This window comes from Arachis hypogaea, chromosome 20 (assembly GCF_003086295.3).
Source record: "Arachis hypogaea cultivar Tifrunner chromosome 20, arahy.Tifrunner.gnm2.J5K5, whole genome shotgun sequence".
NCBI classification, from domain to species: Eukaryota; Viridiplantae; Streptophyta; class Magnoliopsida; order Fabales; family Fabaceae; genus Arachis; species Arachis hypogaea.
Window position 1 is genome coordinate 97686179 of NC_092055.1, and position 27476 is coordinate 97713654.

The following is a 27476-nucleotide window of genomic DNA, read 5'->3' on the forward strand; positions in this document are numbered from 1 at the left end:
AAATACAAAGTAATTAATTTCTTTCATAATATTCCATACTTTTGAGAGGAAACAAAGTCATTCCCAAATTATTCCAATACAAAAGCCCCATCACACATATCCAATCTAATCAGTATCAGTTTTGCTTTTTTCTTTTCTTCCACACGTGCATCACTTGCTGAAACATTTAGCTGAATTCCAATAAGATAGTAACTGATTGTCAAATTTAATTGAACAAATCATGAACATTTTTATATCAATACAAATGGGAGTTCCATAATATTCAATCACCAACCAATTTCCCATTTTCATTCAAGAAAAAAGAAATGAAGTCAACATTGCATAATACTAACTATTGAACTAAACTAGAGACGATAAAAAGAACTCAGGCAAATAAGAAAAATCCTGATCTCAGGCGTCGAAACCACAAAAATTCATCTAACTTTTCCTATTGTTCCTTTTTACTAGAGAGACCAAAAAACAAAGAAATAAATTAAATTCATCTCAGATTACAAAAAGTGAAAGATTGTAAATTTAATGGACAAAGAACATTAAACCAATTAGAATCAAAATTTACGGAATACAGTGTATAAATTAGCTAAACTCTGATTTTGGATCTCATGTTTTGTATTAAATAACTACTACTAACATGCATGCAAGAAATAGCTTGGAGAATATTCTAAGAAAAAACAACAACAAAATTTTATGTCAAAAAAGACATTAAACATTAGAGAAAAATAAAAAATGAATCAATAATTAAATTCAAACAGAACGAAAAAATTAAATCCAAAAAGATTAACAAAGAAACATATGAATTAATAAGAATAGTAAGTTCAAATTACACTAACACATCAGCATTCTCCACCTACAGTAACAACTGACTAATATAACCTATCCCCTTACAAAGATACTTATCATTGATGAAATAAAAACAAATGCAAATGAACTAACCTTCAATTTCTCATGTGTTTCATTCATAAAATTTTTCAGCATTCCTTTATTTGATGAGTATTATTCATGTAAATGAAATATTGCTGATAGAATGCTAATTTATAGAAAGTAGTAACAAAAGAGTAAGAATAATAACACTTTTTTTAGATTAAAGAATATTGCTGCATTGTTACTTTTATATGGTGGAATTCATTTGCTTATTTTAAGATTTTAGAATACTGAATTACAGAATCATTTAAATAACAGCTGTCGCTAGTATTCAAATTTAATCTAAATGAATAAAAATAAATTAATATAGCAACTAAAAGATAGTATAAATACTTACATCAAATACCTTGGACTCCAATTGTTTTCATTTTGCATTTCTCATAGATTCACCAATTGTTTTCATTTTTCATTTTTCACAACAATAACAAAAGAAAAAGGTGTTTATCCCACTACTGATGTAGTTGATTTGCCCTTTACACAATTAATGCAAGAAAAAACTTGTTATCAATTATTTGCACAATAATAATATTACTAAAACACAACTAACCGCTTAATTTATTCATTTATTTGTTTACTAAAAAACAAAGGTTTTAATGAAACTATGAAAGAGATTATTACATCTGGAAACAACAATATTACTGCAAGATCCAACCTCATTTTTCACTAAAAAGGCAAAACACAAAAAAGAATCATATACTCTATAATCTAAAAACCCATATATAAAATATTCAATTGATTCAAAAGACAAAACAAAAAGGTTTACCAATTTAAGATATAAGTGAGTTAAAAACTTACACAATTGATAATCGCTGGACCTCCTTGGCCTGAACATATAGAAACATTTGTAAATTCTCAATTTAGATACTGCACATTACATAAATGTTTTTCACTATTCTCATATGTCAACTATTGAAACTAAAGAAAAATTATTAAAGCACAATAATAAGTACCATTCTTTAATAAATATATTGTTAAAGCACAACTAAAGAGATAATCCCTTGTAGGAATTACCAAATGACCAATTCCATAGCCTAAAACAAATCAAACAAATAAATCTAGAATAAAAAAAGTAACATATTAAATCAAAATTTCAAATTGAACAACAGGAAGAACATGTATGTGTTTCCTTTAGTCAAACTTTTCAATAATAATTTTATATTTACACACAGATCAAACAAAGCATGGAATGCTTATTAAAGCAAATCATTAAAGGATCTTAAGAAGCACCAATATTATTGCCTATTGGAATGCTTTACTTATAATGATAACTTTTCCAAAAATCTATTGATAGCTAATTCTTTGAAAATACCATTAATATAAAGTAATTCGCTATTGATCACAATGTATATTTTCTTTGAATGTAATTAATTAAATGATGCATATTCAAAGAAAAAAGAATAATTAATTCATTGCATATACATACTTGTAGAATGGAAAAAAGAACAACTTAGTTGGAGTTTTTCTTAATTCTTTTAAATTAAGATTCAGCTATTACATGTTTACATTCATAAACTGAAGTGGTGTAGTGCAGTTGATAAACCACAATTTTATGGTTTATCTTGTGTTAAATTTGGTAGATTTTATCAACTTTTCTCACATTTATTCAATGAAATAGTATAATTTTATGAATTTTTCCTAATTGTGCTTTATGGTTGAAAACACGTTTTTTAGGCTTTTAATTAGTTAAATTTAATCAACTTTGATTCCACTCGATGCCTTGATGTGTTTGTTAGTATTTCAGGCTTAGGAGGCAAGCACTACAAAAAAACCTGGTAATTACGACGGTTTTTTAGGGTTATTACGGCGGTTTGAACCGCCATTATTACCTTAAATGGCGCTCAAGAAAAACCGCCATAATTTGAAGCGCCATTTGGTTATTACGGCGGTTTTTAAAAAACCGCCATAATTACCTGGTTAAAACGGCGGTTCTTGAGTTGGGTTAAAACGGTGGTTCAAACCGCCGTTATTTCCAAATAAAATAGTTTTTTTGTTGGTTAAAACGGCGGTTCAAACCGCCACTATTTCCAGGATAAAACGGCGTTTTTGGTTAGTTAAAACGGCGGTTCAAACCGCCGTTATTTCCAGGATAAAATGGCGTTTTTGGTTGGTTAAAACGGCGTTTATGAACCGCCATTTTTACCTTGGCAGAATGGCATTTTTGGTTGGTTAAAATGGCATTTAAAACCGCCGTTTTTACCGGATTAAAACGGCATTTTTAGTTGGTTAAAACGGTATTTTGAACCGCCGTTTTTACCCTGATAGTGACATTTTTATTGGTTAAAACGGCGTTTAAAACCGCCATTTTTACCATGTTAAAATGGATTTTCATGTTGTTTAAAATTACAATTACAAGTCGCCGTTTTTACCGGATAAAAGTGACATTTTTTATTGTTTAAAAAGGTAGTTTTAACCATCATTTTTACCGTATTAAACAAATAATTTTTTGTTTAAAATTTCACAATAACAAGAAATCATAGCCTATAAACAAAATATTACGTAATTCATAAATAAAGTATTAAATATAATATAGAATTTTTTAGTATTGAAAATCAAAAGTAATAATTTCAATACAAATAAAATATAAAATATAACATATAACATGATTTTTTTAATTCTAAATGTCTTGACTTAGATTGGCTCCAATTTCTAACAGTGTCACATACATCTCATACATAAAACAAGGTAACTAGCTTGGCTAATACCTTGAAAGTAAGAAAAATAACATAATATTATGATCTTGCTGGCTGCCCAATTTCAAAATATCTTCCACCAAAATATCTTTAAACATCTGCTTTTATATGCTCTTTTCCAGAAATAGAGCTTGATACATGTAACTCTTGAAGCAACTTTTTGAGTCTTATCACAGCTTCTTCAACACTTTTCAATGCCTGAGAAATGGCAGAGATAAGGCATAAATTAATTTGGAAGCAAGGAAACATACCTCATCAAATGAATCTGAATCTTTTGCAATTGACTTAACTGTAGATCTTTGTCTATCAACTGTTTTCTTGATCTCTTTTTCTAATGCCTTCTTTTCCCTGCATTTTACATTTTCACAAAGATAAAAATGAAACAATTTTTGGATTAAGAAAATCTAGGTAAAAAATCAGCTTCACAACCCCTGCAACTATACAGTCTCTTTCAGTTGTTCTTACAAAGCTTTCAGCTAAAAATGATTCCAATATCCATAGTTTAGCCCAAACATTTAATTGAAATTTAAATGGCTGAATTTTTTTCCAATGAATATGCATATGCATCTACTGGAACACGATTGGAAAAGCAGACAGACAGACACAGGAAAAAAACTAAAATATGTAGAATTTTCCTTGCATCTTACGTTTTCTTAGAACTGATGATACAATGTTCGTAAATACTAACCAAAAATACCTATTAATAATAATTATCTTGGTCAAGTACTACAACAAAACTACTAGTAAGCTCAGCACAAAGCTACTAATAATAAGATTCTTAGAACTGTAAGAAACCTGACATTCTAAAGGAATAACATCAGTAGAAGTTAAACCTGATGAAATCTTCCAGTGGATCATCAAGGGTATCAAAACCATTTGCCAAAAGGAAGGACCGTGTACTTCTTCCTAAAGCAATAAAGAATCCAAATATAGCCAAATCCTTCTCCAAAACCTGCACCATGAAAAAGTTTTATTAAAGCTCTCTGTTACGACAAAGTAAATACATGACAGGAAGATGATTTGGCTACTTTTCTGTTTCAAAATCTAACCAAAATAAAAATTTCAAAAACAATGTCATGAATTGTGGATCTCAACACAATTAAACTAAGGTCAGAAACATTGGACCATAACAAATATATTAATGCCCATCATTCTGCTTTTCCTCACAGCAATATTTTGCCATGCCATTATACTAATAACTTCAAAACTTGGCTGCCAAATTGTCATTATCTTCTATGTTTCTAGGGTACTTGGCTGTGAGACACTACTTTGGATCCTTGTAGTCCTGTGAAGGCAATATTCATAGCACAAGTGAGGGTTTCAACAGAGCTAAGAAATTTGCAAACATTGTTTCTATTACAAAGATTTGAACACATTAAAACTCCTTTTGGAGTTTCTACAACCAATGATGATTTTATATGTAAAAAACAACTGAGTTTCCGGTTGTGAAATAAGAATCATTATTATATTGTGATTTTGTACAAAAATTCTATTTTATATCTGAAGATAACATATAAGTTTTTTGCTGATGAGTATACAGTGAAGTAGTTGTTCAATTTTAGTCTTCATTTTATATAATATGTATTATTAGAGCACTCTGTCTAGTTTGAAAGAAAATAATTTCCTAATATCTTTTGGAGCTTAAATAAATGCAACTTTTCTTTTTGTTTGGAACCAGCAAACCAGATAAAATTGGAGCACTCAAACTGCATATATGATAAATAATGATAAAAAAATAACTCCCATTATTCAAAAAGGATTGAGCTAGTTGGGAGGACATTAATTGATTAGTACTGGTTTTGTTATCTATGATAGATAGACTAACAAGTGGAACATCACCCTCGCTCTTATCCTCTTCTTCGTGCATGATGAAAAAAAACATATATATATATATATATATATCATGGAAATTGATATAAATCTGTAAATGCATGCGCATATATAAGATATCATTTTAGAAATGCAACTTGTGAAAGAAGTATATACTACAGGTATGCTCTTTGTGGCATGTTTCAAAGTTTGAAGAATGATTTTTCATAGATCTTATGACATCATCTAGAATGGATGGAAAGAAAAAAGACATAAACATAATAATTAGATAACTAAATTAAAGAAATTATTAAGTGCTTTCAATGACATAATCTAATATACAAATTATAGCCCTCATAAACGACAAGTTACATATATATAAGTTGAAGAGTACAGGAAGGAGTCCATGAGGATAAAATAATATGTTTAGATTATCAGGGTCACACCTAAAATGGGATTGAATGAAGAAAGGGGTCTCCAGACTTGCCTCTAGAAGCACACCATTCCCTAGCTTTCTTCTCAGTCACCTGCAACAAGTTGAATGAGATTTCAACTTCAAAACTATGCATATTAATCTCAAAGGCCCAAACTCTTTTTAATACCTTTCTACTGTTCCCACCATCTACATCAACCTTGTTCCCAAGTAACACAAAGGGAAATGCTTCATGATCATTCAAATCTGCCTGAGGCCAAACACCAAAACATATAAGATATAATCTTCATGTATTGCTCATTTAGAAAGGTGCTAAATAGTACACACCTGTTTAATGAACTCATCATGCCAATTGTTTAGTGTGTCAAATGTGTTGTGTGCATTTACATCATACACCAAAACACAACAATCTGCACCTCTATAAAATGCAGCACCTAAACTATTGAACCTTTCTTGTCCTATTGTATCCCAAATCTGCCAAAAGAGTCTCATTTATTGTTTTGACTAAAATAAGAATGTGTTAGTTAAAAGTAAAGTTATCAGATAACTTAAAATTACTGACCTGTAAAGTGACGAGTCATCTACTTGTAGCTCCTTTGTGACGAAATCAGTACCAATTGTGGCTTTATAATGCTGGCTGAATTTTCTATAAACGTACCTAAATTCAAGTGAACAATACTAAAAATTAATAATAATAATAATACCTAAACTTTCGCTCTTTAAAAAAAATTAATAATAATAATGATTATGAACAATACTGAAAATTCAAGTGCCAAATGGATACTGGTTCATCAAAGAAGTCTTCCTAACCCCTGAAATAAGATAGATGAAGAAAAATGAATTGTCTGGAAGAGGCAAGGCAGAAAATTCAAGGCATGCATTTATTTCATCGATTGTAGAACTTATTCAGAATATGTTATAACAATGAGACCTTTTCATTTCTAATATCCTCTGCATCCAAACTAACAGGGGTTTTCATTGCAAAGAGGGCTAGTATTTGAAGTAAGTGATTCTGCATAATATCTCTTATTATACCATAATTGTCGAAGTACCTGCACAGATAAGTAAATAAATGAGAATCCCTTCTATATATTAGAAAGTGTGAATGAAGCTAAGGAAGAATCGTTACCCTCCACGCCCTTCAGTGCCAAAATCTTCTGAGAATATCAACTGTACATTTCTTATGTACTGCCTTCACCATAATGGTTCAAAAATGAGATTTGAAAATCTGAGAACAGAGAGATTTTCCACAAGCTCTTTCCCAAGATAGTGATCAATCATGTATATGATTCTCCATGATTTTAAGTAGTGAAACTTACAGTTTGTAAAGTAGTAGATTACATAATTGGTTTAGGTAGAAAACCTGAAAATTTGATCCTCACGAAGATATTGCTTGAGCGATTTTGTTAAAGCAGCTGAAGATTCTGAATCTCGACCAAAAGGCTTCTCAACAATGACTCTTGTCCAACCATTACCAGAAGATGCTGATGAACTGGCACATTTTACAGCATCTATGAATATGTTTGGAGGAATTGATAGATAGAACAGGCGATTAGAAGCTTTCCCATTCTACAAGCAAAAACCAGATGGCTAAATTAAGATCAGAAAGAAAAGCTTAGAAGAGCATACATAGAATGAAAAGCAAAGGATAAGTTCATGCATCCTTCATATGTTGATCTTGAGTTCTTGACACAAATTAAAATGATGCGCCATAATTAAAATTACCTCATGTTCCTTAAGCTTCTTGTCCAGCTGATGAACGAATTCTTGACGGTTTAGAATTTAGCTAATGAAGTCTCGTTGTGAAGTATAGTTTCCAAACCAATCAAGAATCCTTTCATACAAAAAGTTGTTTGTCACTAAAACAAACCCCTAAATTTATAAACCGAAGTATTCAAACCTCGGGTCGTTCTCCTTAGGAATTGTAATGAGGTGGTTTGTTATTGGTTGTGAGTTATTTTGGGGTTTTAAGATTTTGTACAAGAAATATAAATGGCAAAGAAAATAAACTAACAACTAACAAAGCTCTAGGCAAGATATGAGAACTAGAAATCCTATCTTAGTTACCCTCTTCAATTGTGATGAGAATTATTCATTGCTCCCACTTAGTTAACCTCTAACCATGGAGGAAAGTCAAGTGGATGAATCAATTTGATTCCTCAAGACCTAATCAACTCCTAAAGGAAAGACTAGCTTTAGAGGCATTCAAATCAATTAGCAATCTCTAATTATCAATCAACAAAGGAATTAGATAACTCAAGAGTCACTAATCACTCTACCTAGGCCAAGAGAAACAAAATCTATACAAAAATCCAACCAAACATTTCATCAAACACTCGGAAGGCACAAAAGAAAAGTGTAGCAAATCACAACAAGAATGAATTCTAACTACAATTGAATACAAAGAATTAACAACAACAACCAAGGAAATCACAATTATCATGAATGACCTCAAATTGCATTATTGAAAGGGAATAAAAGAAACAACAATCTATTCAAAACAAAGTGAAGAATCACAAGAATTAAAGTACATAACTAGAGAGAGGAAGAGGAGAAGATTAAGAATTGGCAAAGGAGAATTGAATTAAGACATGAATTAAACCTAGATCTAAGAAGAGAGATTAACCCTAACCTAATCCTAATCCTAGAGAGAAGTGAGAGCTTCTCTCTCTAGAACTACTCTAAACTCAAGCTATGACTAACTTCTAATCTAAGTATTATATCTCCCCTTTAATCCTTGATCCTTTTATTCCTTTCTATCAGCAATTGGCGCCAAAAAAATGGGTTCAGAAAACCCCCAAATCGCCAGGCACGTGTTGCTTTAATGAAGTCATGTGCAGACATCGACGCGTGCGCGCACGGTACGCGTGCGCGTACCTGGCTGATTCTGCAATGTGCGCACGAGCGCCTTGTGCGCGTACGCGTGCTTGGCCGTGATCAATTCTTTGGCTTTTTGTGCTTCCCTCCACTTGCATGCTTCCTTCCTTGCTTCCTTTGATCCATGCCTGGCCTATTTCAATCTTGGAATTACTAGCAAACATATCAAGGCACCTTATGGAATCAAGGAGAAATAAAAATTCATCAAAATAAGGCCTAAAAAGCATGTTTTTACACTTAAGCACAAATACGGGAGAGATAACAAAACCATGCTAATTGATAGGTTAAATGCGAGAAAAGGTCATCAAAATACTCTAAATTCAATACAAGATAAACCCTAAAAATGGGGTTTATCAACCTCCCCACACTTAAACCTTAGCATGTCCTCATGCTAAAATAAGAAGGAACTAAGGGGTATGACATTTATTAAATGCAATTAAACCATATGAGTCCTATCTATATGCAAGTACCTAAAGCAAATGGAAATGCTTAGTTCAAACAAATCAATTCCCAAGAGACATGTGTAAGCACAAAAGCTAGGCAATAGGAATTAAGCCCAAACCACAATTGTATTGAAATATCAAAAATCCGAACTTGCAAGAATATAAATAAGATGGGTGAACACATGTATTTGAACTTTCGAACCCTCACCGGATGTGTATCCGCTCTATTCACTCAAGTGTTTAAGGGTTAATTCACTCAATTCTCTTCTAGTCAAGCTTTCCAAAGTTTGATTTTCTTCTAACAATCAACATTTATTCAATGTATGCATAGATTCATCATGAGGTCTTTCATTTAGGTTGTAATGGGGTTAGGGTCAAGGTAGGATTATTTATGGTTAAGTGGGCTAGAGTTTAGATCTTTGATTAGTATAGACTTTCCCACCTAACTATATAATAACCTATACAAATTTAAACTACTCTAACTACCCTATATAATAACCTATACATATTCATGCATCTTATTTCTTGATTCATGACACTTATGCATTGATTCCCTTTTGTTGAACTTCACCTTGGGGCATTCTATCCCCTTTTATTATTTTTTTTCTTCTCTTTTTTTTTTCTTCTCTTTTTTTTTTATATATTTCCTTTTTTTTTATACTCTGTACAAGGACATCAATTGCATAAGGTCTTATACATTCAACCAATACATGAGTATGTTCCTAATTCCTAAATATGGAAGTGTACTACCCCTTTTTATCCCATCCAATGTTCCCAAGCCTCACCAACTTTGAGTAATAAATACTCTCACTAGCCTAGGCTAATCAAAGATCCAAACAAGGACTTTTCGTTAGTTTTCTGCCTTGGGCTTGTAATGTGCTAAAATGAGAATAAGTTGGTTAAGCATAGGCTCAAAATTGGCTAACAATGGAGAGTAAAAAGGTAGGCTAATTGGGTAAGTGAGCTAATGAAATAATGGCCTCAATCATACAAATGCATGAATACAAGAAATAAATGGACATATAGAATCAAGCAAATCAAGGATCACAATCATAGAAAGAGAACAATTGCACACAAGAATGGAAAATAAGTGGTTATAAAATGTAACCACATCAATAGGCTCAAGTCTCACAAGCTTGTGTTCTTAATTCAATACATGCTTCACAAAGTATGAAATTCAAGCAAGTTGCACCAAAAGTTTCCTTCAATCAATTGGGTTGGTGCCCTATGTCCTATAATTAAAATTCTTGGAAAATCTCAATATTTGACTACGCATTGTTGTGATTGAAAAATTCAAAAATTTTCCTTAGTTTACCCTTTTCTTTTTCACTTAAAACCAATTTCCTATGAAAAAAGGGTGACTAAGTTTTCACAATTCCCAACATGGTTTCTAATCACAACCATAAGCTAAAAAGAGAAATATGAAAAAGTATATAAAGAAAAATTCAACTAAAAGTATGGAATCTAGCATCTAAAGTATCTAAAATATCCAAAAGCATCCAAAACATCTAAAATCCAAAATAAGCAGTAGGGGTATCCACAACGAACCAAAATAGTAAGAGTATCCAAAATAAACTAAAAATGCATCAAATATATACAAAAGGTATGAAAAGTAAGATAACTGGGAAAGCAGCCAAAATGTTCACCGGTCTTCTAATGATGCTACCGGTGACCTCCCCACACTTAAGATCAAGCATCGTCCTCGATGCTAAACCGGAGGATCAGTGGAAGGTACAACCATAGCTGCGGAATCTGTCTGAGGCTGTGGAATCGGCTCCTCATGGGTCTGTGGAATCTCTGTAGTGTCAGGAGCAGCTGGAGGTGCATCCTGCTGAATCGGCTCATCCGCATCCTCCTCTTGATGATCCTGCTCATCGGAGGCCGGAGAGTCTGGAAGCGGAGGTAACTCAGCGCCAAGGGAGATGAGTGCCTGATCCATCCGATCCAGTCGGCGTCTGACATGGAGTCTCTCGCACTCCAAAAACCAAAACAGACGCTGGACCAGTAGGTAAGTGGGCTCGGGTGCTGAAGGAGGTGGGGCTGCTGTCGAAGAAGATGGTATAGGTGCCTCGACTGCCGCTCTAGCTCGAGAACGGCGGCTAGATGGGGGCTTCTCGTGTACCCATACACCCCAGGGAATAGTAACTTCCTTGTCATCGTCATCTGGAGGTGGTGGTGTCACGTCATTGTCCTCCCACGGGACATCAGCTAGCTCAGCTAAGCTAGTAACCAGTGTCGGGAACGGTAACAAGCCGCGAATATGAGCTCTCCACATGCTATGCCTAATCAGTCGGGGAAAATATACCGCCTTCCCCTCCATGACACACCCAATCAAGACTAGCATATCCATCGGAATCTCTGAAAAGTGAGTGGTAGGGAAGACATAGTGGGCAAATATTTGTTGCCAAGTCCTAGCCTCCCTAGTCAGATATGCAAATAGCATGCCCTTGGGCTTTGTGTTGCTCGAATCCATCACCCAGGAAGCATCTGGTGTAGCGATCACGTGCCTAAGCGCCTCATAGTCAAAAGTCATGGAGAGGAGAGCTACCTCTGCCTGCTGGTAGGCACATGTCTCAGGAGTACCAACTCTGCAGAGCAGTACATCCTGTAAGGCATCCTCAGTGATCATAATCTCTCTACCCCTCAAGTATACTAAATCCAAGTTTTGTAGGAAGAAGTTACAGTAAAATTCCTTGACCCACGAGATGTTAATCCGTCCCAAGTCCCTATCGACGAAATCCAAGCCCAGCTCAGAAATACGGGCGTTTATGGCACGCCTCACATCATTGGGAAGATTCAGCTTCTTCTCAATATTCAGATTTTTCTTTGCATAACGGGAAAGGCGTAGCTCGTAGTAGAGATTTGGAAACTTGGTTGGATCAGTGGATGGAAGTAACTAATTTTCTTTCTCCTCATCATTCAGCGGATTCTTAGCATAGTTAGCATATGGTGAGGGTGTAGAGGTCTTGGAGCGCTTCCTCTTTTTGGAAGCAGTGGCTATAGCCTTTACTTTATCCGACATCCTGAAAACATAGATAATATAACATAAGCCTATAGCCAAGTAGATACAAAGCACTCAAAGCAAAGCATATTCATGAAGTGAATAAAGGAAGAAGGTTTCTTGGAAAGCAAGCAACAGAATACAGAATTCAAATCGAACTTCAAACCAAGAATGCAAACCATGTCTTGCACATTATTCATTAATTGAGGTCAGAAAGCACCATATCCAAAAGAATGACATAAAGAGTTAGGTTGAAAACCAAAAGAAGTTAGTTGGTTAAACGAGTTAGAGTTAGAAATTAGTTTGAAAATTAGTGATATGGTAATTACTATCTCAATTTGAAAAGAGTGAACAAAACAATGCTGTAAGCACGTTCACAATCATGAATTGCAACAAGTCATTGATGATGAAATATGATATTGCTAGAAAGCAACTAATATGAAACAAACCATCAATCAATGTGAAGGATCACTAGTAATGTATAACTTCCAGAGAACTACAAGCAATGGTCAATCGAAAAGCTTATTCAACCATGCAATGCATAGAAGCAAATCAACATGAATAACAAGCAGGAATATGGAAACATGACCAAAGAACTTGTTCTTGAGGAGTTTTCAAAAACCATATAGGCAACAGAACACTAATTGAACAGAATTCATCAACTAGGGTTGTTACATTCATCCAACAAGATCAATATAAAAACTGTGGTTAATGAAAATCCGGCAGCATTTCAGCAGCAAATTGGCTAATCCCCAAAATTAAACAGTCGCAACAAATTCCATATGGATTCATTAACAATGAAGAACACAAAACCATATGTGAGTTCATATAGAAGCAGCAGACAGTCAATAGTTTAACAACAAAACAATTCAAACAGCACAAAGGGTATAAGCAGTCGCTACAATCAACAATTCCTTCACCAATTCATCATAAATGAGCAGCATTAACAGAATACATGAGCACAGGGCAATGCAGCAGAACAGAGCAGTTTCATATAGCAACAGAAAATCAAACAATGCCTAAATCCACTACTCAGCCCAGATTCGCTAACCACCTAAATCAAACCAAACTAACTAACTAGGCTAATTCTAACTACACTAACGTAATTAACAAAAAGTAGCGAAACAAAGTAAAACAGAGGAGAGGAGGAACCTGGGTGCAGAGATTGAACCGAGAAAAAGGAAGAAAAAAAGTGAAGTGAGGCGGTGAGAGGAAGAACTGGCCGGAGCAGCGCGGCTGTTGGGTTGCACCGGCAGCGATGGTGGTCGCGGCGGTTGGCACAGAGGCAGAGAGGAGGTCAGAGGAGTAAGAGAGAAAGGGAGAGAGAAGAGGGGAAGAGAGAGCGAGGTTATGGCGGCGTTGGCGACGACGGCAACGGAGCGCTCGCCGGAGGATAGCCGGTCAGGAGAAGAAGAAGGTGAAGAATGGTGGGAGAGGGGAAAATGGAACGTTAGAGGAAGAGAGAGTTGGGGTGCGCGAATGCGCTAGGGCTCACGTCTCTGGGGTAAGTGAGAATTCAAATCCACGCGTTCGCGCACTTTGCGCGTTTGCGTGGGTGGAAGAAATGGAAGAATGGCGCGAGAGCGCCCTACGCGCTTGCGCGTAGATGAAGAAATAGGAACGCGCGCGGATGCGCAAGGTGTGCGTCGGCGCGGATGTGCTGGGCTGAAGGCACAAAAGAGGCCCAGAGTTGGCACAACTCTCGGGTCCTTTGGCCTTGGTGATGCTAATACGCATCGACGCGCACGCGCACTGTGCGTGTTCGCGTGGATGGCTTGAACTTATTGGTTGGGCGCGGAGGCGTGAAGTACGCCAACGCGTGGACAGCGAAACAGAGAGGGGTGCGGACGCGTGCAGCGTGCGTTCGCGTGAGTTGAGTTGAGCTAGGGGCTTAAAGTTGGCCCAGATCCAGCGCAACTCTCTAGAATTTGGCCCAGAAGTTATAGCAGCGGATCGACGCGTACGTGGCAGGTGTGCGTACGCGTGCTTTTCCCTATAGCTGTATGGACGCGCACGCACGTAGTGCGCGTCAGCGTGGAAGGAATTGGGCTTAAGGCACAACACTGGCCTAAGAGAGGCCCAACTCTCTGGAATATGGGTGATGATGCATCCGCTCAGGGACGCGTGCGTGTACGGTGTGCACGCGCGTCCTCCCCTTTTTTTTTCATGCAGAAAAAATATGCTCAGGTGCTCCCTATACTGCTCGCAACTCTTTATTCAATCAACCATCATACAATTCACAAAAATGCAATTTGATATTATTCATCTACTACTAAACACAACATACACGTGACTAAGCTAACAATTAAATTGTACAAACAAATTATGTGAAACATCTACCTATAATGGCAACTCAAATCACTTATTAGGCAAATTTAAAAGAGAATGGAAAGAGTTTACCATGGTGGGGGTGTCTTCCACCTAGCACTTTTAGTTTAAGTCCTTAAGTTGGACATTTTGAAGAGCTTATTGTCATGGTGGCTTATGTTTGTACTCATCCTTTAATTTCCAAGGATCCTTGCTTCTCAATTGGTTGACAGAATTTCCAACCAAATTCACCATCCTTGGGCAAAGTTCTACCCAAGAAATGAGCTCCCATAGTTGGTTGACATGCTTCGATCCGGGATCCCATATCTTATTCTCACACCCATCTTCTAGTTGATTGTCATGATTCTTCCATCCGGGTGGTTGAGACATAGAATTCTCTTGAGTATACCAAGTCTTCCTCCTAGACCAACACAAGGTAGCATGCATCCAATCATAGTTCCCACATTTTGAAGCTTTGACCTCAATGAGCTTAATTCCAAACTTCCAACCACTACACAACCCCTTTCTACTCTTGATCTCACAAAGAGCCCTAAGTTGCCCATCCATTTCAATCAAACCATATTCAAGTGAGAAGGTGAAGCTTGAGGGTAGGAGTTTTATCCACTTGAACGGTGTGTTGGATGGTGACTTGGGGAGGAGGACCTCCCCACACTTGGACAATGCAAGGTCTACTTCCTTAAGCTCTTCTTTAGTTGTTTCCACCTCTTCGCAAGCTTTTTCAATTTCAACCTTTTTCCTTTTATCACTTGGTTTGGTGTTGTCTTCAAGAACTTCGATTTCTTGCTCAATGGGAGGTGATTCAATTTTGGATAGGAATTCATTGATGAATGAATCAATCTCTTGATCAACCTCTCCATATTCTTCAATTTCAATATACACCAATTCAACTTTTTCCTATTGGTAGCTCTCTTCCGATTCACTCTCTTCTTCATTGCCCATCAAGGGTATGGGAGGGTGTGCACATTCTTCTATAATTTCAACTCCGTGTCCAATGGGAGAAGATTCCATTGTAGAGAGAAATTCATCCATGATTGAATCCATCTCTTGATAAACTTCTTCCAAGTCTCCAACGACGGTGTGCCTTAGAGGTTGCGCACCCTCTTCAACATCAATATCAAGCTCCTTGGAAGAGTGCTCCATGGTGCTACATTCCCTTGGACTTTTAACATCTCCTAAATCTTCAACCACTTCTTCCTTTTCTTCAATGATTATAGCTTCCTCTAGTTGCTCCAATGCAAAATGGCATTTCTCATCCCCCACCGGAGTTTCCAATCTCTCCTTCATGCTTTGCTCTTCTTTTGCGGTTCCACATGTGGCTACGGAAGCACCTCGAGTATTCAAACATTGGTGGGCTAAAGTGTGCATCACCTTGGTCAAATTGGTCACAAACTCAAGTGTATCCTGCTTCATAGCTTCTTGTCCTTGAAGTAACAAAGTGAGAGAATCGTCTATTGGGGCTTGGGATGGGTAGGAAGGTTCATCATCTTGGAGAGAGGGTTCATAGTAGGAAGGTGATTCTTCTTGGTAAAGGTATGGAGATGGTGAGTATTGAGGTGGTTCTTGGGAGTAATCTTGATATGGTTGTGGTGATTCTAGAGGTTCTTGCTCATAATGGCCATAAGAATATGGTATGGATGATTGGTTATATGATGGATATGGATCATAGGGTGGTGCTTGGTAATGAAAGGCTTGTGAGAATGGTTGAGGTTCATGTTGAGGATGAGATTCATAGGCATATGATGGTGGTTGTTGAGTGTCACAAAAAGAATCATCATAGCCATTGAATTGACATGTATTAGGATGGTAATTATACCTATAAGTATCCGGAGGTTGTTGCCAATAGGAGTGATCGATTCCTTGAGGCTCTTCCCATCTTTGTTGGTTCCATCCATGGTACATGTTGCCATTAAAATCCACATTTCCTACAACACACTTAGAACCAAACTCAAAGCCAAAGTGAGAATTCATAATGAGAGAACAAAATAAAACTAACAAAAATTAAGAAACAAACAAAAGATAGACCTATTCACAATATTCACATATGTACAATAACCAATAACACAACACCATTGCAAAATCCCCGGTAACGGCGCCATTTTGACGAACGAATTCTTGACGGTTTAGAATTTAGCTAATGAAGTCTCGTTGTGAAGTATAGTTTCCAAACCAATCAAGAATCCTTTCATACAAAAAGTTGTTTGTCACTAAAACAAACCCCTAAATATATAAACCGAAGTATTCAAACCTCGGGTCATTCTCCCTAGGAATTGTAATGAGGTGGTTTGTTATTGGTTGTGAGTTATTTTGGGGTTTTAAGACTTTGTACAAGAAATATAAATGGCAAAGAAAATAAACTAACAACTAACAAAGCTCTAGGCAAGATATGAGAACTAGAAATCCTATCCTAGTTACCCTCCTCAATTGTGATGAGAATTGTTCATTGCTCCCACTTAGTTAACCTCTAACCATGGAGGAAAGTCAAGTGGATGAATCAATTTGATTCCTCAAGACCTAATCAACTCCTAAAGGAAAGACTAGCTTTAGAGGCATTCAAATCAATTAGCAATCTCTAATTATCAATCAACAAAGGAATTAGATAACTCAAGAGTCACTAATCACTCTACCTAGGCCAAGAGAAACAAAATCTATACAAAAATCCAACCAAGCATTTCATCAAACACTCGGAAGGCACAAAAGAAAAGTGTAGCAAATCACAACAAGAATGAATTCTAACTACAATTGAATACAAAGAATTAACAACAACAACCAAGGAAATCACAATTATCATGAATTACCTCAAATTGCATTATTGAAAGGGAATAAAAGAAACAACAATCTATTCAAAACAAAGTGAAGAATCACAAGAATTAAAGTACATAACTAGAGAGAGGAAGAGGAGAAGATTAAGAATTGGCAAAGGAGAATTGAATTAAGACATGAATTAAACCTAGATCTAAGAAGAGAGATTAACCCTAACCTAATCCTAATCCTAGAGAGAAGTGAGAGCTTCTCTCTCTAGAACTACTCTAAACTCAAGCTATGACTAACTTCTAATCTAAGTATTATATCTCCCCTTTAATCCTTGATCCTTTTATTCCTTTCTATCAGCAATTGGCACCAAAAAATGGGTTCAGAAAACCCCCAAATCGCTAGGCACGTGTTGCTTTAAGGAAGTCATGTGCAGACATCGACGCGTGCGCGCACGGTACGCGTGCGCGCACGGTACGCGTGTGCGTACCTGGCTAATTCCGCAATGTGCGCGCGAGCGCCTTGTGCGCGTGCGCGTGCTTGGCCGTGATCAATTCTTTGGCTTTTTGTGCTTCCCTCCACTTGCATGCTTCCTTCCTTGCTTCCTTTGATCCATGCCTGGCCTATTTCAATCTTGGAATTACTAGCAAACACATCAAGGCACCTTATGGAATCAAGGAGAAATCAAAATTCATCAAAATAAGGCCTAAAAAGCATGTTTTTACACTTAAGCACAAATACGGGAGAGATAACAAAACCATGCTAATTCATAGGTTAAATGCGAGAAAAGGTCATCAAAATACTCTAAATTCAATACAAGATAAACCCTAAAAATGGGGTTTATCACCAGCGCTGCAAAGTTTTCCTGAGAGTCATACTGACCAGAATGGTAGAAGCATATCTTAAGAAATTCATCCATCTTTTCACCGCAGTTCTCTCTGAAAATCAATAGAATAAGTTTTCATACATTAAACATGTTTCTTAAGCATGACAAATAAGGAAATCCCAATGGAAAATTTATTCTCCATTATGAACTAGTTGACAACTGAAGATGATTATAATCACACTGCAATAGAAAAAACATTAGTTGATAACATAAAGTAAACTTTTAAATAACCAAAATAACCTCTTAAGAAGATCATAGTTATCACCTGGATAACCGGAGAATCAGGTTCCAGTTCTGTCATAAAAGCATTGATAAGGGCAGAATTTAGTTGAAGTATTTCATCGAGCAGGTTGTGTGCTAGTAAAATAAAAATGAATTTTAAAGCAAACAAAATTTAAAGCTTTCAACAAAACAATCCACCACATAGTAAGATATAAAGCATGAGCTTTCATATTAAGAATGAATGAAAAATTGAAAATTACAAGCAACATTAGAAGTACCAAATTATATCACATCAAATGAAATAAAAGAAAAAGAACATAATCATTATCAGAAGTCAATGGTTGAATAGCAAAATTGAACATTTATAATGTAAGAATGGAAACAAATCAATAATCATGGATTCACTTTTTCTTTTCTTTTTTTGGAAGAATTAAAGCAAATTTGATATGGATAGACAAGAATACTCACAGTTAGTGTTGCCATAAATGAACCAAAGAATAACAAATTAAGAAGAAAATTGATGCTTCACTCACCAGGGCTTTCTCCCATAAATTTTCTGCCAACTTCATGAACAAATAGAACAAATTATCAAGAATTTAAAGAATGTACTTTACAATTTACATCTGAAAAGAATTCGATTGTTAACCACCAATTTAGAAGCACAATAGAAGCTGATATACAAAAGTACCAATTTAGATACATTAACCATCACACACACATAAAAACAAACACATGGTGCTCAAAACACAATAAGCTACAATTCCTGTCTCTCAAAACCCTAACAATCATACAATTAAGATGTCATGCTTAACCTTAATTATTAATCAAATTGAACCAGCAACACAAGAACAAATAGTAATTAATTATATTGTTATACCGCAAAAATAAAATAAAAAATTAAGGAAGGTACAAGAGAAAGGATGAGAGAGATCTATAGTACTTACAGAAGAACAGAGGAAGCAGGGGAGAGTTGTGCTTATTCTGTTTGTGATGGCTTGGATTTACAGATCTTCAATAGAGAGATGTCATCGAAAAAGACGCTGAGGGAGGCGCTGAGGATTTTGGCAAAGAAGACGCAGAGCTAGGATGGAAAGGAGAGGAAGCTGGAGGTGACATCACCGGAGGAGATTACCATGGGAAGAGATATGACCAAAGGAGGTCGTCGCCAGAGGATATGTCACCGGAGAAGATCCGAGATCTGAAAGGAGATCCACTATCGTCGTACAATGGGAAAACAAGGTGTGTGGCTTGGAACCTTTGATTCTGTTGAAGAGGAAGCGATGGTGGAGGGTGAAAGTGGCGGTAGCGATGGATTGAGCACGAGGACGAGGGAGAGATAGAAGGGAGATTGAGCGAGCCATCGTGTGTATATGCACAGTGTTTCAGTTAGGGATTGCACTTTTTCCTTTTATATATGTGGGATAATGGCGGTTCAAAACCGCCATAATCACCAGAACTGCCATTAAATACACAGTTAATTATGGCAACAACCAAAAACGCCATAACGTCTGGATATTATGGCGGTTCTTTAAAACCGCCGTAATATAAATGCCATTTTAAACCTTTTTTTTGTAGTGAAGGATTGGATCAAAGAAGTGAAGAAAAATTATGCAAGGTGGAGAATTCATGAGGAAATGTGGATTTGGTTAAGTCATGGCAACGAGTATGTGTGAGGAGGAATTCGCCAAGCCATGCGTACGCGTGACAAGCAGCACGTGACCAACTTAATGAACCACACTGGGGGCGATTTCTGCAGCTGCCAAAGCCCAATCCAACTCATTTCTGAAACTATTAGAGGCTAAATTCAAGATGGGACAAGGTGGAGAGCAATGAGGATAGTTTAGTAACATGCTTTAGGTCATATTCTAGAGAGAGAAGCTCTCTCTTCTCTCTAGAATTAGGGTAGATTTAGGTTAGATTTCTCTTAGGTTAGGTTTAATTCTTGCTTTGATTTAGTTTTTCTTTTAATTTCTTGTTGCTACATCTTTGTTGTTTTAATTCTTCTTGTTAATTTCTTATTTTAGTCACTTTTGTGTTTATGAACCTTTGTTGATTTTGATTTCCTTTAATGCAATTTAATGTTGCTTTCTTGCTTTTGGTTTAGATTTTATTATTTCTTGTTATTTTGCCATGCTTTCCTTTTATGCCTTCTAAGTGTTTGATAAAATGCTTGGTTAGATTTTAGAGTAGATTTTGGTACTCTTGGCTTGTGATTGAGGACTTAGGTCCCTTGAGATTATTGATGTCCAGTTCCATTGGTGATTTAGGGTTGTTAATTGGTTCTAGGACCAATTATGTCCACTTTACTTTCCTTCAATTGTTAGAGGATAACTAAGTGGAATTAACTCTTTGTAATTACCATGTTGTGGTCAATGGTCCAAGATAGGAAACCTTGACTCTTGATCCTTTCCATGTGTAGCTTTTAGCATTTACATTCTTTAGTTGTTAATTTCAATTTCTTGTTCATTAAATCCAAAAACCCCAAAATACTTTTCCATAACCAATAATATGCACACTTGATTGCAATTCATAGGGAGAACGATTCGGGATTAATACTCTCGGTTATTTTGATTTATATTGTGACAACCTTTTAAACTTTGATTGAGGATTAAGTGTTGGTTTGGACTATGCTTGCATGAAATTCCTTTGAGAAATTCTAGACCGACATTTATCCCACATCAAGTTTTTGGCACTATTGCCGGAGAATTGCATATGTGCGCTTGTTATTAGTTATTGTATATATGTTGATATTGTGAATAGCGTGATTTTTTGGTTTGTTTGCTAGTTTTGCTAGTTTTAGGACTTAGGACATTGCTGCAAATTTCTTCAAGAGTTAGGCATCAATTAAGAGAAGTTTGTGTTATTTTGTGACAGTCAGAGTGCTATCCATCTCAGTAAGAATATGACGTTTCATTTCAGATTGAAGCACATAGAGGCAAGGCATCATTGGATACGTCAAACGCTTGAGATGAAGTCATATGCACTTGAGAAGATCCATACTGATGATAATGGTTCAAATATGATGACTAAGAGTTTACCTGCAGTGAAGTTTGATTCCTGCAAAGAGAATGCGGACTTGGTGGAGTAGCCTAACCCCACTTGAGTTGATGAGGGGGAGATTTGTTGGTAGGTCTCCAACCTCAAGTGCGGCCCACACAACTTTAAAACAAAATAAATAAATAAGTGGCAAAAGCCACGAGAGATATAGAGAGAAGCTTTATTCATTTTGAATGAAAGAAAACGAAGCAGGGCTTCGATGGAGAAGAGAAGAAGAAATTTAGGGAAAAAGTGCATGTCATATTGATCAGATTAAACCGGTAAACTTGCTCTATTTCTTATGAAATTTTAGTATGTTATTCCTGTTGTAGAGATAACATTAGGATATAACTTGCTAGTTGTATTGCCTTCTCTTTTGTCTGATTTGAGATACCCACTTTGTGGAGAGTTTATGTTGATTCCATCAGTTTTGATGTATTTTGTTAATTGTTGAGATGTCCTAGTGCTACTAGGAAGACTGATTGTGTACCCATTATTTTGATAGTGAAAGATTTTACTGGACTAGGTCCCGTAGATTTTTTGTCCCTCTTTTCAGATTTTTTCACAATAAAATTCTGGTGTTTGATTATTTAATTTCTGTCATTACATTTGTTGCTTAGAGTATTTTTGGTATTACCTATTTAATTACACAGATTGTGGAAAAATTATTTTTGGTAATTCTGCTGTTAGATAAATTCTTATTGAACCTCAATTTTTCTAACAATTATGAATGCAAAGAAAAATAAAAAAAGCAGCGTTTAAGAAAACCCAGAAAGTAGAAAGAATTATATCAACAATAAATAGTTTGTTAAAGTAAAAGAACACATAAATCTTGTACAGAAAATATTTAAAAATACAAACATATTCAAAATTAAATGAATAATATAAACACATTTAAAATTAAGTATTGACACATCTAAATTATATTAATCTAACAAATTTTAAATTAAACAGAGTAATGCAAAAAGAAAATTATTAACATAAATACTTCAAAAAAACAAAAAACACTACGGACACATTCAAAATTATGTATAGTTAAAAGGATAAAATCTTTTATTAAACGAAAAAAAAAAAGAAAAGATAAAAAACAAAGAACTCTACTAAGAAAATGTGAAGGAAATAGTAGGGAAGAGGCATGTACAAGACGTATTTTTGGTACAGAGGAGGTGGGAAAGAAGAAGAGTGTGCTAAAGAAACGTGTTTCTGGCGTAGAGAAGGTGGCAAAGATAAAAATTGCGTTGACGGATGAGGCGGTGTGGAGGAGGAGTGTAATGATGGAGGATTTGGTGGAGATAAGGAGCTTCTGAATTTTAAAATTGTTTTGGGATATTAGGAATTGTTTGGAATGTATTATTGTTTTGGGATTTAAAACTTATTTGAAGGTAAATATCGAATTTTTGGATTTTAGTTTTTTTTTTTATTTTTATTTTAAATTTTTGAAAAATTAACATTAAATCTGTTAAATGTGTTTGATTTAATTTTTTTAAATTAATATAATAAAAAAATGATTAAAGAAATTATTTAAAGGATGACGTTTTTTTATCTTGTATGATATTGGGCCGAAAATTGTTTTAATAAAGATCTTGCCCAAAAAGTTTAGACATTTCACATTTGTCCAAAATCGAAAGAAGTATCCAGTATCCAGAGACAAACGACCTCCTCCCCTAGCCCTTCAAAAAACAAAACTCGAGCATTCACAGGAGCTGCAACGGCGTCGTATTTGATAGGGACGCTAAAGGACATCAGAATTGAAATTCCCAATTTCGAATTAGTTGCTAAGTTGAGTATCTTCTTGTTCTTGGCAGCCAAATACGCAACTCAAGAAAGCAAGAAAACGAAAGACGGAAAGAGAGAAAACATGGGAGAAAATGACGCTGAGAAAAATTTGGTGGTTTGTTCCGAAGAAGAAGAAGAAGAAGATAGCCCAATAAGGGCCATAGTTTGTCTTAAATGTAAAGACGACATAAAGCGCTTCGAGAAAACCGAGGATTGCTTCATCCTTGACTTTGATCCATCTCAGTCCCTTGACTTCTCCAAGATTTCCCTGCACGATAATGATGCCGCCGTTGATGTCTCCGTTCTTGCCCAACTTGGTCCGGTAACTACAAAACCGTTTTTTTTTTGCCACTTCTTAATCGTTATGCACACTTCTAATTGCTTTCGTTTTTCTTAAATAACAGTTACATTTTAGGATAAGAGATTTAGCGGGCACTTATTAGACATAAAATCATTGACAATGACGTGTGTGTTGTAAACCTGTTTGTTTTAACTGAAATTTGCAACTTCTATTTTAGACTCTGTGTTTGTTTGGCTGAGCTTTTAAGAAAAGATTTTTTTTTAGTTATCTTTTTTTAAAAGATCTTATAGAGAAGTAAAAGTAATTTTATGTTTGGATATCTCATGTAAAAAGGTCTTTTTATCTATCAATTATGTTTGGGTATAACAATATAAAAGTACTTTTTTTTTTTATTTATTACATGAAAAACATCTTTTTTTAAGGAAAAAAGATCTTAAAAAAAAAAAGATGTAAATTACAGCTTCTCAAAAAAGATCTTTTTTTTATTTTACTAGTGCTTTTACTTTTACTACTAGAAATTTGTCAAACACGTTAAAAAATAAAAAAAAAGATATTTTTTCATTGAAAAAAGATCTTTTTTTTAACAAAATAATGGCGCCCAAACATACACTCTATAGTGGCTAATGTTGTGTTGTAGTGATATAGGTAGCTTGCAGGGATTATCCGCACTCAAGGCATCTTTGTCTTGAATTTCCATTCACTACAAAACCTCATGAGAGCTATTGTGAGATGGTAATAATCAACCATAATTATCAATGGGAATTACATTTTTCTGATTCTTGCCTTTGACTTTGTGGAAATCTTTGGTGCAATTGCAGTGCTACTGCTATGTGTGTGATTCAGCAGCTCCTTGTAAATATTGGACCCAACCTTTATCCCCGCATTGTGATGCAGATGGTTCTAGTTACTGGAAGGGCCAGAGGAATGCCATGAGACTGGTAGCTAAGGCTAACTAGTTGTATAAAAAGATTAACTTTGAAGTTTGCTTTTTGGATATACTTGTTGAGTATTAGTAACATAACATATATCATGTAAGCTTACATTTTGGTGAAGGATAGAGGGTACTATAGTTCTGGGGTGTCTGCAATTATCATTGTATGCATTAAGCACAGAGTATATTGTAATTTTGGAACAGGAATATCCAATATGATGTTTTTTAGTATTTTACTCAGGTAGTTTGCAACTTTGCTGGTACGAAGAGTCTTTTTCAAAGTATACCAAGGTAATTCCTAATTGAATTGGTCTTATTAGCTAAATTTTACTTGATGGAAGTGACAAATTATTCCTTCTTGATTCCCCATATCACGCATAAAGTTTACTTGAGATTATAATTTGCCTTTTGATTGCGGTATTGAAATCCAATCAAAATTGTGAAACCAATATACTGCATCTTATTATGACTGCCCTACATAAAACCAAAACAACTTTAGTGGGCTTCTGTTTAAAGCTTAGATATTATATTCCAAAAAATGAAATTTCTGAAAATAATTCTTAGACATACTTTAAAAATACTTATGTATTCATTGAGAATTTGTTTGGTTTACAATACAATTTCTCGGCAATATATAAGAAATTTCAAAATGTCCCCAACATAGTTAATTATATGTTGAGATTATTATTATTTTGAAAGATATATTGGTATGTTTATAGATGAAACTTATTCCCATGTGTAGAGAAATTTTGTATTCCTAAATTTTTAGAGGTTTAATTATTCTGTTGGTTCCTATAGTTTGACTAAATTTATAATGAGGTCTCTATACTTTTTTTTTTCTTTTCAATCGGACTCCTACTTTGCTTTTAATTTTGTAATTAGGTCTTTGTTATTGTAAAAAATATTAGATTAACGGAATATTTTTTGGTAAATTGAAAGTATTTACAATTAAAAACTAAATTAGATATTTGACCACATATTTTTTAAAAATAATATTCCATTAATATTAACATTTTTAATACGAAAAAGACCTAATTATAAACTTAACTGTAGTATATAGACCTAATTAAAAAAAAATATAACAATTTAATTATAAATTTCATAAAACTATAGAGACGAACAGGATCATTAAATTTTTAAATGAAAAGACTAAATTTGTAACAAAAAATATTTTTTTCTATCTTTAAAACAAAATCAGAATAATAACATATTTCCTAGTCATTATTTTCAAAAAAAGAAAATTATAGACTTTAAAACAAACACCAGCTTATGAAATTGAAACTTATTTTATCCTGTTATAAATATTTGTTTAATTCTTTTGGTTTTTGTAAATATCATCACTTAACATGAGATAGATTTGTTCATTAAAACGAGAAAAGAGAGATAGCTACAAAAACTTAATAATTACAAAGAGATGAATTAACATTTGAAAAAAAAATTATTTGATCTAAACTAAAAAAACAACATTTCTCTATATTAGGAAGTAAAACAACTATAGTATAATCCTTAATTTTTTTTATATATATGTTACGTATCTTTCACATATAGAAATATATCAATATCAATTATATCAAATTAAATGTATGCTCAAAATAAAACCTTTTTTCCAATAACATTCAAATGAAAAGTTTTCAAATCCGAAAGTAATATTTTTTTTTGGTGTCTAATCCGAAAGTAATATGCTCTGTCAAAGAAATGACAAATATTTTCTCTACCTGGAAGGTCATTATAGTATAAATAATAATGACAAAAATAAAGTAATTTGTACACTTTCCAGATAAAATGATTGAATGTAAAGAGAATTTATTGACGGTATGACTATATTAATAATTTTCTTATTAGAAATTTCCCCAAAAGTTAATTTTAATCATAAGGAATAAAATTAAATACAATATTCTCGTCCTTTTCTTTTTATTTGTCACTTTGACTTAATATATAATTATTTTGTTAAAATAATCTAAATAACATCTATTTTCTTCCGATATATTTATTTTCTTAGAACCAAAAGAGAATAACGTATTTATCATATTTATGAATTATATATTTCTTATTGTGACACACATTTAATAATAATAATAATAATAATAATAATAATAATAATAATAATAATAATAATAATAATAATAGTAGATTAATAGACAAATCAATGAGCTTGATTTACTAGTGTTAAGAGAATATTTTTTTTTATGGAAGTGTTTTAAGAGCAAAATTGATAGTAAAATAACGAATAAAAAATTTTTTTGGGTTTAATTTTGAACTCTAATAGTATAAAAGAAAAGTTTTAGATGATCATCTATTTAGTATTTACATTGTTGCATTTAGAAAATTTTTCAAATAGTAAATTTAGAAATCAATTAACATGTTAATACACAATTAAGTATAAGTGCAAAAGAAAACTTTCTTTCACATATTCAAATTACATTCTGATATTTTTAACTACAATTGAATTTTAAATTTTTCTAGAACTTGTTTGTATCAGTTTATAAAAAAAAGTTTAAGTAATTATTTTAATAAAAAAGTTTAAATAAATAAAAATAATTTAATATTTAAATATTTCATATACATTTTTTATTTAATAATTATATTTAAATATAATAATATAAAATTATTATTTATTTATTTATTATGTTAAAATAATTTTCTACAATAAAATGGGAGATCATTTAAAAAAAATGAGAATCATATCTCTTTAAAAAAATATATGAAAAACGATAAATAGATTTATAACTTTTTAATTTGAAGATAAATAAGTTATTGACCAATTAAAAATACAAAAATATTTTTTACCTTCCAGATAAGCGAGGCATCTAAGGAGCTGATTGATTTGTGAAAATATTTTCTGCTTTTTATTGTCTGTTTTCATTTTCTCAGAATGAAAACAGTAACTTTTTCGCATTTTAAAAAATTAGTTAGTGAAAAGAAGATTTATTTTTAAGTAGTATTATTTTCGAGAATTTTGAATTTTGAAATGGAGAGTGGAGAGAGCGGGGGAGAGTCTTCGAGGGTGACACATGGCGAGGCAGCCGGCCATGCCGGCGAGAGCAATAAGGGGGAGAGTGGAGGTGGGCATGCATCAG

At 34.1% G+C, this 27476-nt stretch overlaps 1 protein-coding gene across 1 annotated transcript; it reads left to right on the top strand.

Annotated features, from left to right (window-relative positions):
* Positions 1-22995: 22995 nt before the first annotated feature.
* On the top strand, positions 22996-24639 carry LOC112786778 (RPM1 interacting protein 13). Its single transcript, XM_025830156.3, has 3 exons — positions 22996-23489; positions 24114-24200; positions 24287-24639. Exons 1-3 carry the CDS (start codon positions 23250-23252, stop codon positions 24422-24424), a joined length of 465 nt encoding a protein of 154 aa, XP_025685941.1. The 5' UTR covers positions 22996-23249; the 3' UTR covers positions 24425-24639.
* Positions 24640-27476: the final 2837 nt, after the last annotated feature.